Below are 14,441 nucleotides of genomic sequence, written 5' to 3' on the forward strand. Positions count from 1 at the left end.
GAGTGTGGACTAAAACACTAGGTCCGGGATTCAAGAACTCGGCCTGCCTCCCAGAAAATTCGGTGCACATCTCGGTGGTCTCTTTGTATGCAAAATAGGAATGGAACACGCCCACCTGCCTGACTGCAAGACTCGTTTACCACAGAGCCCTGAAGGAATACCAGTTGTTTCCTCACTGTGTCAGACCTCGTCTATCTTAACCAACACCACAGAACGTAGCAGAACTGACACCAGGCGAGGAGGCAGGGAGCCGCCTCGGGGTAGAATTTCCCATCTGTGGCTAGGGAGCGCGAGGGGCTGCTGGGAGTAGTCCAGGCGGTCTCCGCTGGCCTTGCGGAACGGAAAGAACTACAACTCCCATGAGACAACGCGCCCCTCTCCCAGCGCGACACCAAACGTGAGGAGGTGGGGGCAGAAGATACACCCGCGGAGGACCCTCAAAGCACTCACGGGGCGCGCTGCTTCGGGGTGGCCGTCATAGCAGCAGGCCAAGGAAAAAGACCTATGAGAGTGTGGGGGACAGTAACAAAGGAAAGATGTCGGATGAAAGGCAGGTTAGGAAATAAAAAGAGCCTTGTACCATTCCCTCAGCACCCCGCCGGCTCGTAAGCTCGCGCAGCTGCAGAGCCGCGGGCGCGCGCCTAGTGCCGCGGGGACCGGAGCCGGCCTGGGCGGGAAGGGGCGGGGCCGGAGCACCAGGGGCGGGGTCTGAGCGGCGAGGGCGGCGGCGGCGGCCGCGACCCAGACATCTGGGACTGTTGTTATTCTCCAGCCACACGCCCGCCCCAGGCAGTTGGCCGGGAGACCCGGACCTGGTCGGTTGGGGTGCGGCCGGCCTCAGCTTCTGGCTCCCGGTTCCCTGAAGTTGTCGCGGGAGCTGGCACTGCTACACAGCCGCTGGACTCTGATGCCCTTCAGTGAGGAGGGGGCGCCCGGACCTTGGTGAACGCACCCAGGCCCCCCCTCCTCCCCCAGAACGCGATATCTTCGCCGGCTTCTCAGGTTCACGAACCCCCACTCTGACTGCCATGGCTGAAAACGCCGAGGGAGACCTGAACTCCAACCTGCTCCACGCCCCTTACCGCACCGGGGACCCTCAGCTGGACACGGCCGTCGGGCAGTGGCTCCGCTGGGACAAGGTGGGTACCTGGCCAACCCGCCACTGGCCCGGGCTTCCCGCACGCAGCCCACCCTTTCCGGTGCCCACCCAGGGCTGTGCAGGCTCCCGGGGGGAGACGGCTGGGATGGGGTGGGGGGTGGCCAGCGGAGCCGGGCGTTGCCACCCACCTGAGCCTGGGCTGGGCAGGGTCTAATGTAGTCGTTTTCCTTTTGTATTTCGCCGAATTGCAACTCGTGTTCTTCCCCCTTCGTCTTATTCCCTTCTGGTGCGTGTCGTCGCGTTCTCAAAAACAATTAATCGTCATCGCAAGTTATACATATGCTTTGCAGAGCTATTTCCTTTCCCCTTTCTCCCTTGACTTCCTTCTCTGCAAACCCAAGCGTGGTTTTGGCACCCTTGGGACGTTTCTAACCGCTATGTGCTTTGGTGCTGTGCTAGTGTTTCCACCTTCGGTCGCTAGGTAGTCACCAGGCTTTATTTTCTAGTATTACCTTTTGCTCTTGAGAAAGGCAACGGTTCCCTTAACTCTTTATTTCGTTCCCTTGCTAATAGTTATCTTCTTTCTGCATGTATCCTATTCAATCGTGTTTTGCACCTTTTATAGGATGCCCTTAATTCAGAATTGTTTTTGCCTTGCCTCTTCCTCTTCTAGCATCCCTAGCCCTAGCACGGGCATATGGATGGATCTATGAACGCCAAAATTAACATGCAGCTTCTTCACTTGTAAAAGAGACCCTTCGAGGCACCAACAGAAAACAAGACAGTAATCCAAGCTTGGGTTTTGTCGAGTGCATGAAATACATTTAAGTTCAAAAGGCAACACGTTTTAAAGGTGAATAGAGAATTGAAGGGTTAGTATTACAATCAGGTGAAATCGTGTAGTGCCAAAGAAGCTCCTAAATGATTAGCTTTCTCAAGCAGTTCCATTTTTATTTTGTTCAGTCATCCATGCATGTAAAAGCTGAGTACTGGATAATGCTCTAGGCCCCTAGTTGGGATCAGGAAATACTAGTAGTGAGGAAGATAGAGGGTTCCTGTCCTTCACAAGCCTTCACATAAGCAGATAAGGAAGAACAAATAAGCAATTACAATGAAGTATTTGGTGTGAGTCATATGCATCTTGAATATTCTCAATTATGATTCTAGAGTTTAAATGAGCACTTCTCAAGCGTTAAAGTGCTTACAAGTTATCTGGGTATACTAAAATGCAAATTCTTTTGCAGGGGCCTGGGTGGAGCCTGGGAGTTTGTCTAAGAGTGAGCTTTCAGGTGATGCCACTATTGCTGAGTGTGGACCACACTCAGAGTAGTGTGGTTCTTTTTTTTCTCTTTTGGTGCCAAAAGCCAGTTTTGACTATATTTTTTCTAAGGAATGTCCTAATTTATTTTTTTAAAGGTTGGTAGAATGAATTGTCACTTAATAATTTTCCATGTTATGTGTAGGTAATAGTTGAGATACATTAAAAATATTTTGAAAAGTAAAATACACATAAAAAGATAAGTTGGAGTAATTTTGTGGCAATAATAGCTTTTACAGGTAGTCAGTTGTTAGAGGAGTCAAAAAGTGAGAGTGATCTGCAGACTGAGATGGTTGAAGAAGACTTTATAAGAAGATGGACTATATGTAACAATCACATGGAGCACCTTCATTGAATATGGAAGAGAAATTCTTAGTATTTAAAGTGCCTTACAAGGCACTGCCTAAAATCCTGTGGGAGATTGAAAGATGAGACCTTCACAGAATATAGAAAGATAAAAGAAAGGCTCACAAATATTATATAGAGAACAAATAAGTATCCTTAACAGAGAAAAGATTTAATAATTGTAGTAATTATTTAATAAAAATGATTTTTTTCACTGATTCCTTTCTCAATGAGAGAATATTTTTAATTGGGAAACAAATGTGTAGCTAGTGTAAATTGATACTGTCCTTAAGCTAAGTCCCAAAGCCCTGAAATTTAGAGTGCAGAAATATAAAATAATAAATTAGACTACTAGCATTTATTCCATTATACACTGACAGCACAGTGTGTTTTAATAAAAAGAAACTGAATTTGACACCTGATTAATTCCTATTAAGAAATTTATGCTGATTCTGTGTGGATATGCTGGTCCTAGGTCTTGGACTCAGGGCCTGGGCACTGTCTCTTAGCTTTTTTTGCTCAAAGCTAGCACTCTGCCACTAAAGCCACAGTTCTACTTCTGGCTTTCTGTTGGTTAACTGGAGATAAGAATCTCATGAATTTTTCTGCCAAGGCTGGCTTTGAACTGAGATTCTCAGACCTCAGCCTCCTGAGTAGTAAGGACTGCAGGCATAAGCAACTGGTGCCCAGCTGCTGGTAATTCTTAGTGACCTGTGAGGCATATAATAAGTTGTAACTTGATCTCATAGTAATCTGCTATTTGTTTTTTTTTGTTTGTTTGTTTTTTGTTTTTTTGGGGGGTCCAGTCGTGGGGCCTGAACTCTGGGCCTGGGCGCTGTCCCTCAGCTCTTTAGCTCAAGGCTAGCGCTCTACCACTTGAGCCACAGCGCCACTTCCGGCTTTTTTTTCTTTTTGGTTATGTGGTGCTGAGGAATCGAACCCAGGGCCTTGAGCATGCAAGGCAAGCGCTCTACCACTGAGCCACCTTCCCAGCCCTCTGCTATTTGTTGTAGTCAGCAAAATTACTAACTTGAACCTTGGTGGCTTGTGTATAAATCTTCATAAACAAAAGTGTTCATTGGAGCTGGGTACTTGTGGCTCAAGCCTGTAATCCTAGCTACTCAGGAGGCTGGATCTGAGATTTGAAGCCAGCTTAGGCAGACAAATCCAAGAGAGCTGGAGGCCCTGAGTTCAAGTCCCTATTCCAAAAAAAAAAAAAAAGGTGTTGAACTTTCAGAATTTATCAAAATTTAGGTTTGTTATTGTCGAGAGGAGGATAGTGGCAAGCAGAAAGATTAAAACTTGCTTAAGTAGTTAACATGTCTGACCCTGCTGTAGTTTAGGGTACATGGAGAAGAATTTTTGGGCCTGGCCCCCGTGGCTCACACCTGTAATCCTAGCTACTCAGAAGGCTGAGATCTGAGGATCACGGTTCAAAGCCAGCCCAGGCAGGAAAGTCCCTGAGACTCTTATCTCCAATAAACCACTAGAAAACTGGAAGTGGCGCTGTGGCTCAAGCAGTAGAGCACTTGCCTTGAGCTGAAGAGCGCAGCGACAGCGCCCAAGCCCAGAGTTCAAGCCCCATGACTGACCAAAAAAAAAAAAAAAAAAAAGAATTTTTGGAAAGATAAGTGAAAATCACATCATGGAAAGGCTACCGTATGTCTTTAGAGGCCTTGAACAAGTAATAACGTAGGCAAGTGTTAATGCAAGATAATGAGGTTTGCTGGGCAATCAGTATTACTCCACGTAGTGTCCATGAGATAGATTTCTGTTGGTAAATTTACCAGTCCAGGATCTGAGCTCCAAATTCTAGGCTTTTAGTCTAATATGTCTCAGAATGGACTTATTTACTCAAGGTCACAAAAATCACTGCCTCATTTAAAATGCTATTTTATTAATTTATGCTTTACATATAATAGATAAGTAGATTTGATTCTGGTTAAGACATTTTAGGTATGTATAATAAAAAGAAGTGAAAGGATTAGAAGATTTTTGATGATTGTAAAATCAAATCACAGAGGGTCACAAATATATAATATAAGCATTTAATAGCATTGGCCTGTTAACTAGGTGCCGGTGGCTCACACTTGAAATCTTAGCCTCTCAGGGGGCTGAGTATCACAATTCAAAGCAAGCCTGGGCAGGAAAGCCCAACAGACTCCTATCTCCAATTAACTGCCAAAAAAGAAAAAAGAAAGAAAGCCTGTAACTAGCAAATGAATCCATCTCTATGAGGGACTGTCCTACCAGTAAAACCTAGTAAGTCTATGGATCAAGGTATCCGTCATCATCCCCCCCCACCCAGATTATACACCATTGTACTCTAGGACTAAGGCTCTTACCTCCTTTGCATTGTCAAATTAAAGGCAAATTTTGCTGGCCTAGAAGCAGGTTCTCTTAAACATTGACGTTGTGTTCTGTTTCTGATACATTCTGATTTTTAATTTTGTGTAAGCACTTGTATATCGAAGATATTAAGCAGTGGCAAAGCTTGTATGGGTCAATGGGTGGGAAGTGGGACGTATACAGGACATAGCTGCTTAGCCAGCTAAAGCAACAATGAGGAGGCAGGAATTGATCCTGGCATTTTAAGAAATAATAGTAAAGCACACTCATCTCAAAATATAGGTCTGTTTTAGGAAAGAGTAGAATATGAAGTTGAAGACAGATTAGTTTTATGAGAAGCCTAAAAATTAAAAACAAAGCCTTTAATCTAAGCCAGTGATTTTCAAACAACTAACAATAGAAGATTTTTTCAAACAAAATATAGTTCTGAACAAAAAGGTGATGATGTTTTAAAATTATAATATGACGGAAAATATACCCTTGAAATACCTCCACAAAGCTGATCTAGGGCTGGGAAGTTGGCTCAGTGGTAGAGCGCTTGCCTTGCATGCGTGAGGCCCTGGGTTCGATTCCTCAGCACCACATAAGCAGAAAAGAAAGCCGGAAGTGGTGCTGTGGCTCAAGTGGTATAGCGCTAGCTTTGAGGTGAAGAGCTGAGGGACAGCGCCCAGGCCCAGAGTTCAGGCCCACGACTGGACCCAAAAAAAAAAAAGCTGATCTAGTCCATCTTATTGTAGATACCCATAGAAGTTAGGCAAGTTACCCATTTGTAGAGCATTGGATCTTGGATCTGCCACCTAATTTTGTTTCTATAATATTAATTTGTGTAACATTATTTATTGACACTTTTCTAATACTTCATTAGAATACACAGTTCATATGGCTTTATTAATTTGGGAGGAAATGTTAGTACTTATTCCTTGAACTTTTGTGGTATTTTAATTTCTACTGATATTAAATCTTGAAGGTAGACTAGTAGGAAGTAGTTATTCCCATTCTTACAAGTAAAGAAACTCAGGCTTAGGTAAGGAAAAGGGCATGTGTTTTTTTTCAGTAAAAGATTCAAGACTAGAACATAGATCATATGATTCTTACTCCAGTCTTATCATTATAGTAGATTCTATAACAATATTTAGTAAACATTAGTGATGTTACAAACCAACTTTCAAGGACCTCATTAAAGTCATTTTAGTGGCTTTTTTGAAGCTGGAGTAGGGTAAAATAGCCAGCAAAATAAATGGTCATGGATTTTTTTTTTTTTTTTTTTTTTACAGGAACTGAATTTGCTGGTGAATAGTTGCTTTGGTTTCCTTGGCAACCATATTATCTTTCTATCCAAGAACTTTAGTACACATACCTAAGTACCTAAATTTTATCCCTTTTTAAAATTAAATTTTCTTTTCAAATTTCTTACATTTTCTTTTTGGTTTCTACCTATTTTGAATTTATCTTTATTTATTTTTAATAAATACAAGCTATGACTTTAAAGAGGTATAGCAGAAGGGATTATAATGGAAAACAATGATCCTAATTTCATCTTCTCTTCCTTGGTTTGCTCCTTATTGTGATTAAGTGATTACATAAATTTCACAAATTTCACAGTATTGTGAGATAGTGATACTTAGTTAAAGTCACAAACACATGGGGCAAATTGTCTTTATCGTGGTGTATAAAGTTTGTGAATTCTATGAGCTTTGACAAAACAGTTATTTCTTCCACATCAGGTGATATATATACATTTCTTTCCTTTTGCTTAGTGTGAGCTGTTCCCTCTTTCCCTCTCATTCCCTTCCTCCCATGGCTACCATGAATTGCTTAGTTCGTTTTGATCAGTGTCCAGTGCAGCTGATGGGTCCCACTGTTGTATGTTTTCCTGTTTCCCTCTATTTCTGTGTTCTCCTAGTTTCCCTCTGATGTTCACATATATACCATATATGTGGTCAGCAGCATGGGGTCATTTGGTAATGATAGGACCAGAAGAGTGGAGGTCCTTTGTTTCACGAGTCTTGTTTACTTCATCGTATCTCCTTATGTTTTGGGTTTAACATCCACATATCAGGGAGACCATGTGCTGTTTGTCTCTTTGCTCTTGAGAAGCCATTTTTAATACTGTTTATTCATTTTTTATAGTTACCATGAAAAGGTCAAGTAATAGGCTAGTATCACTATTTTAAATTTATGACTTAGGTATTATCTGTCAAGTATAGATCTGTGCTATGAAAAGTGGGTGCTCATTTCCTCTGTGTCCCCTTTATTAGTCTGTTTTATGTTGCCTTAGTAAATATCTTGGAAAGAAAAAGAGTTTACTTAACTACAGTTTTGTAGGCTGCAAGTACAAGCTCAGGTAGCCCCATTTATTTGGCCTCTACTAAGGGCCTCAAGGCTGTTGCTGACATGGAGGATAGCATCCAAGAAGCATCATATAGTGTGACAGGGAGCCAGAGATCAAAGAGGGCAATGCTTTGGGTTTCTAAATATTTATTTATTTTAATAATAACTCACTGTATGGGAACGCACTCCACAAAACCAACATTCCCTTCCCAGAGTAGTACCTCCACCAAGCCTATCTCTTTTTTTTTGTTGTTGGTTTCCTTGGTCAGTCATAGGGCTTGAACTCTGGGCCTGGGTGAGCTCTTCAGCTCAATGCTAGTGCTCTCTCACTTGAGCTACAGCACCGCTTTCAGTTTTCTAGTGGTTTATTGGAGATGAGTCTCAGGGTCTTTTCTGCCTAGGCTGGCTTTGAACTGGGATCCTCAGATCTCAGCCTCCTGAGTAGTCAGGATTACAGGTGTGAACCACTGCTACCTAGTAAACCTACCTCTTAAAGGTCTTATCACTTCCACACCCCCATACCTCCACACCCTTAGGGCATAAACCACATCTACTTTTAAAATTTCATAGTTAGATTACTAGTCTTTTAGTTAATTCTTTTGAAAGTTTAAATAATTGGTGATAGCAAAGTCTGCTGAACAATAACTCATAGGCACAGAACTACTCTCAGTTGGCATTCAATTTAACAGACTGGCAGAAAAAAACCTATATGAAGCCAGAAAAAAAAAACCTAGTCTCCAGAAAAAGCTGCAGATGTCAGTAATCAAGGATTGAATTATGTGAGGAAAACAATGTGCATAAAAAATAAAGATACAGGGCTGGGAATGTGGCTAAGTGGTAGAGGGCTTGCCTAGCATACAAAAAACCCTAGGTTTTATTCCTCAGTACCACATAAACAGAAAAAAGCCAGAAGCGGCGCTGTGGCCCAAGTGGTAGCGTGCTAGCCTTGAGCAAAAAAGAAGCTCAGGGATGGTGCTCAGGCCCTGAGTTCAAGTCCCAGAACTAGCAAAAAAAAAAAAAAGTAGTGGACACGAGATAAATTAGGGAGCTTCAAGACCTTGCAATTTTTAAATTAAAATGGAGAATTATTCTGTTGAGTAAGGAAAGATTCTGTGAAAAAGCAACAAAAAACAAGAATGAATTACCTCTAAGAAATTAAGGAACAAAGTAATTACTCACCCCCTTTCCACCAGATTCAAGTTAAAGTTGAGCTGGGTGTTGGTGCCTCATGCCTGTAATCCTAGCTACTCAGGAGGCTGAGATCTGAGGATCTTGGTTTGAACCCAGCCCAGGCAGGAAAGTCCATGAGATTTTTTTTTTTATTGTGAAAATACTGTACAGAGGGGTTACAATTACATGGGCAAAGTCCATGGACTTAATTATGTGAACAACATGCCCAAGAAAGAGAGAGAAAGGAAAAGAGGAAGAAAGGAAAGAAGCAAGGAAGGGATGGGAGGGAGGAGAGGAGGGGAGGTATTTTTCCATGGTAGAAATCAGGGAAGGAATGAAAAGAGTCAGGGTAAGTGGGCCTAAATAAGCAAGAAGGAAGGAAAGGGGGCTGAGATACATGTCAGTGGTACATCACTTTTCTAGCATGGGTGAGGCTGTGGGTTTGATCCCTAGTGCTAAAAGAGAAAAGGAAAGAAAAGGAAGGGAGAAGGAAAAGAAAGGAAAGGAAGAGGAGGAAGAGAAAAAGGAAAGGACAGGCCTGAATAAGTAAGTCATGGTCCAGTAATGTAGCAAATTAAAACCAGGCATGATTTTAAGTAATTGATGAAGCTTAAGAAAATGTCTATTTGACTGGGTACCAGTGCTCACAGTTGTAATCCTAGCTACTCAGGAGGCTGAGATCTGGAGATTGAGCTTCAAAGCCAGCTCAGGTAGGAAAGTCCAGGAGAGTCTCATCTTCAGTTAACCACCAAAAAAGTCTTTACTGCCTGATAATTTTCAAAATAGGTAGAGTAGCTATTTTGGCTTATCATTTGGAGACCCTTGTTGCCTTTTTTGTTTTTCCTTCCAGAAGGGTTTTTTTTTTTCTTACTAGAGAGCCAGTTTGGAGGCATCTTTGATCTAGAGTTCTCTTCGGTTTTTGTTTTTTTTTTAATATTCAAAGGAATATGGATAGCCTAATAAAAAGATATTTGTCATCAGTTTACTCTTCCAGACATTACTTGTATGATACACTGGACTAACAAAGCCAGGAGCCAGTGGCTTACACCTATAATACTAGCTACTCAGGAGGCTGATATCTGAGGATCACAGTTCAAAGCCAGCTCTGGCAGGAAAGGCTGTGAGACTCTTATCTCCATAAACCACTAGAAAACCAGAAGTGGTACTGTGGCTCGAGCAGTAGAGCTCTCTCCTTGAGCTGAAGAGCTGAGGGATAGCGCCCAAGCCCAGAGTTCAAGTCCCACAACCGACCAAAAAAAAAAGATACACTGGACTAACAAAAGATTAATATAAATATTATAAGCTATTAGGTCAGATTTTCATGGTCCCTCCCTGGAATCAATCCTTTTGGAGAAATATTCTGATTGACTTCTTCATTGATCTTAATTTTATATCTATTTTTTAAAGCTACATCTCCACAGTAGAAGGTTGATTAGTAATTGAGTGTTGATTTTACTAAAGCAGTATGTTTTCATTAGTCTGTTGCTCTTCACATTAGTGCTAATTACTACTGAGACTGCTGCCCTCTGGTGTTGAGAGTTAAATGATATGCTGATGAGAAATGCAGGGAAACAAGGAGCAGGAGTACTTCTAGGCTACATAGGATATTTTGCACTAAATAATTGAAAGTGAATTATATCTTAACAAAATTTGGAAATGGTCGTGTTTAGTGCCAAAAAGAGTATGATGAATCTAATATTGTAAGTGAAAGATCTAGTCCCAGGTACAAAGACTTTCCAGTTTTCAGCTAACTAGAATTTAACCTTGTTAAAACAAAACAAAACAAAGCAACACAAAACAAAACTCTGGGGCTGGGAATGTGGCTTAGTGGTAGAGTGCTTGCCTAGCATACATGAAACCCTAGGTTCCATTCCTCAGTACCATAGACACAGAAAAGGCCAAAAGTAGTGCTGTGGATCCAATGGTAGAGAGCTAGCCTTGAGCAAAAGAAACTCAGGGCCAGTATGCACGCCCTTAGTTCAAGCCTCAGGACTGGCAAAAAAAAAAAAAAAAAAAAAAAATCTCTTTGATGTTAGTAGTTATTTTGTGTTTCTGCTTCAGAATTTTCTTGTGTTATTTTTGAGCTAAAATATTTCATTGTTTATGCAAGTGAAAATGAGAAAAAAATTCTGAATGTCCATAGTGGTAAGTCAGCTTTCCATCACTATAACAAAATACCTGAAATACTATCCTACAAAGAAAAGAGATTAATTTGAGTTCACAGTGTTGGAAGTTCTGGTCTATGACTGACTGGTTGTTTCTATTACTTTGGGCCTGCATGGCCCATACTCTTTAAAACTCTTTACCTCATGACTAAGAAGCAAAAGAAAATAAAGCAAAGTCTAGTTCCCACAGTCTCCTTCAAGAGCATCCTTTCAGTGATCTCAAAACCTATAAGAAGAAACAAAGGACTTACACTCATCTGGTCGAATCACTACTAAATAACCCCATGCTGCTGATCACATATATAGTGTATATGTGCACACTTGAGGGAAACCAGGAGGATGACACAGAACTAGAGGGAATCAGGGGAAAACATACAACAACGGGACCCATCAGCTGCACTGGACATTGACCAAAATGAACTAAGCAACTCAATAGCAGCAATGGGAGGGAGGGAACAAGTGGGAAAGAGGGAACAGCTGATGCTATGCAAACTAAAAGAAATGTACATATCACCCAATGTGGAAGAAATAAACTGTATTGCAAAGCTCATAGAACTCATAAGTGTTATCGAACATGGCAGACAATTTGCTCCATGAAAGTTAGAATGTGTTTGTGACTTTAACTAAGCATCACTATCCCACAATACTGTGAAGTTTGGGAAATTATGTAACTACTTAATCACAATAAAAAAAATTGGAAACAAAAACAAAAAAAACCCTACTAAGCCCTGCCTCTTAAAGTTTTTATAACCCTCACTCTCCAGTAGTGCCACCCTGGGAGCTGAGGTTTTTTGGGCATTTGAGGAGGCACTCAAGAAACAAACAGTATCACCCATCAGTAAGAGAACAGTTAAATTCTGAACTCCCAATGAAAAAGATTATATAAATCCGTAAAAGGACTTCCAAATACAAAAACATAGGCACATGGAACTCTGTTTTTCTCATTTTACTTTGCTGTAGTAAGAATATTTAGCATGAGATCTTCTCTATTGATGTATTTTTTCAAATATTCAATCCTGTATTGCTAACTACAGGTGTCTTACAGTGTTGGTTATGCAGCTTTACACATTTGTGAAAAAGTCAAATACTTAAAAAGGTAAAATTTACTGTTAATTATGTAAATATAAACTATATATCAATAAGCCTAAAGTTACAAAAAACATATACATATTATCTCTGTGTAAAACTTATTTTGATAATTGGGGTGGGAGTTGTCGAAAAGTTTAAAAAGTTAGGGCTGTGCTGATAACTCAAGGGACAAAGAAAGGAACATTGCTTCAAACTAAAGGCCTTGGGCTTGCTGAGCATATAATTACTATTTGAACCATGTTTTTTTTTTTGGTCCAGTCGTGGGGCCTGAACTCTGGGCCTGGGCGCTGTCCCTCAGCTCTTCAGCTCAAGGCGAGCGCTCTACCACTTGAGCCACAGCGCCACTTCTGGCTTTTTTCTGTTTGCTTATGTGGTGCTGAGGAATGGAACCCAGGGCCTCATGCATGCAAGGCAAGCGCTCCACCACTGAGCCACCTTCCCAGCCCCTTGAACCATGCTTTTTAAATTGGTTATTTTTGACATAGGGTCTTGCTTTGTGCGTGGGCCAACCTCAAATCTTGATCCTCCTTCATTTCCCAAGTAGCTTTTATTACAGGCTCATTTAGTCACTGTGCATGGCCTATTTTAGCTTCTATTTAGACAAAAATTTTAATTTCTTTTTCTCCAGTTATATTAAACTGATATATTTATTGCTTAAATGCAAGTATTTGATGGTATCATTTTACAATATTACTTGTATTTATGTTACTGAAGAATTACTTTTGATGAATAGCAATAATATGTATTGTATTTTTTAGATATGTTCTGATTTTCTAAATAATGAAATTTATAGCTTGGATTGTTTTAAAGCTGTTAGGTTGTAGAAGTTGTTAAAAATATTAGGTTTATAAAATATGCAGGAAGAAATACTGGTAAAATCTTCATTAGCAAACTTGATTATTTTTATATACTTTTATATACATTTATATTTATTACATATAAATGATACAGAAGCCCTTATGAGCACAATATAGAAAAGCTTGCAAAAGTAAAAAAAAAAGTTCCTTCTTAAGTAAATGTTGATACGTGTATTTGATGACAAGTAGTATTGATGTGATTTGAATCTGCAGTATCATTTTTTTCCACATGTACTAAAGTTTATAAGAAATTAACTTGGTTAAGAGAAATACTTGTATATATTTTTAAACTGTCTTTTTTTTTTGGGGCAGTAATTGGAATTGAACTAAGGGCTTTGAACATGCTAAGCAAGCACTCAGCCAAGCCAAGTCTCCAACCACTTTTTCGCCGTGGTTATTTTTGATGTAGGGGCTTGCTTTATGCTGGGGCCAGCCTCAGTTGTGCTTTCCTCTGTCACTGAGGATGACAGGTGCGTGCTAACACATCCAACGAATGGTTGATATGGAATCTCACAATTTGAACCTCACAATTTTTATTTATTTATTTTTTGTCGGTAGTGGGGCCTGAACTCTGGGCCTGGACACTGCCCCTCAGCTCTTCAGCTCAAGGCTAGTGCTCTACCACTTGAGCCACAGTGCCACTTCCAGCTTTTTCTACTTATGTGGTACTAAGGAATTGAACCCAGGGCCTCATGCATGCAAGGCAAGCACTCTACCACTGAGCCACCTTCCCAGCCCAAACCTCACCTATTTTTTTTTTTGCCTAGGCTGGTCTCAAACTGTGTATCTTTCCCTCTCTCCCTCTTTCCTTTTTTCTCTCCCTCTCTCCCTCTCCCCACCTCCCCCCTCTCTCTTTTGTGTCCTGGTGCTTGAACTCAGGGCCTGCACAGTATCCATGAGCTTCATTTTTCTCTAAGGCTAGTGCTCTACCACTTGGAGCCACAGTGCCACTTCCAGCCTTTTCTGTTTATGTGGTACTGAGGAATCGAATCCAGGACTTCATGCATGCTAGGCAAGCACACTACCCCTAAGACACATTCCTGGCCCCCACTAAGCACATTCCCGGACCTCTCCCACTCTTTTTCTCAAGTAGCTAGGATTACAAGCTTGAGCCACCATGTCCTGCACTTAAAGTGTCTTAAAAAAAAAAAGTATTTTATAATCTCTTTGAATATTGACTTCATGGTTCTTCATATGGAAAAAGAAACTCCACATGTATTATTCAAGAAACTTTCTTTTCTTCATTTCAGCCATATAAAGTTGCAGCACTCCATAGGATTAGAACATAAGGGAAAATTTTTGTTGTACAAGGTAACATTTGAAAATGATGCATGGTTTTAGTTCTGTATTATTTAACTTACTGATTTCATACTAAAAATTAGGTTTATTACTGATCAAGTACAGAAAATGCTAGTAGTCACTAAGATCTCTTTAGATATTCTGTAGAATTTCTTTTGGGGGATACTAAAATTATTAAGATTCTAACAAATGCTAGTTAGAAGCAAACTTCAGATTGAAACTGTTTACAATTAATTTCATTTTGTGCAATAGGTCAGTAAGTATATTCCAAAAGTATGTAAATCAAATAGCTTTCCTACTAACCTTCATAATAATTTTAGAGGTGTTTTTTATTTCTCTATTGATATTACAAAAGTGAGGTACAGAGGGGTTACAATTATATCAGTCAGGTAGAGAGTACATTTCTTTGTGGACAGTAT

The 14,441-nt window shown here is 40.6% G+C and overlaps 1 protein-coding gene across 1 annotated transcript in view; it reads left to right on the forward strand.

The window, feature by feature from the left end:
* The first annotated feature begins 729 nt into the window (after window positions 1-729).
* Window positions 730-14,441, forward strand: part of Pgm2l1 (phosphoglucomutase 2 like 1) — a 52,997-nt gene continuing 39,285 nt past the window's right edge. The window contains exon 1 of the mRNA XM_070035020.1: window positions 730-1,139. Within this exon, the coding sequence (XP_069891121.1) occupies window positions 1,029-1,139 (111 nt within the window). The 5' untranslated portion in view covers window positions 730-1,028. The remainder of the gene's footprint in view (window positions 1,140-14,441) is intronic.

Source organism: Dipodomys merriami, unplaced genomic scaffold (genome assembly GCF_024711535.1).
Source record: "Dipodomys merriami isolate MVZ:Mamm:240054 unplaced genomic scaffold, mDipMer1.0.p SCAF_25, whole genome shotgun sequence".
NCBI classification, from domain to species: domain Eukaryota; kingdom Metazoa; phylum Chordata; class Mammalia; order Rodentia; family Heteromyidae; genus Dipodomys; species Dipodomys merriami.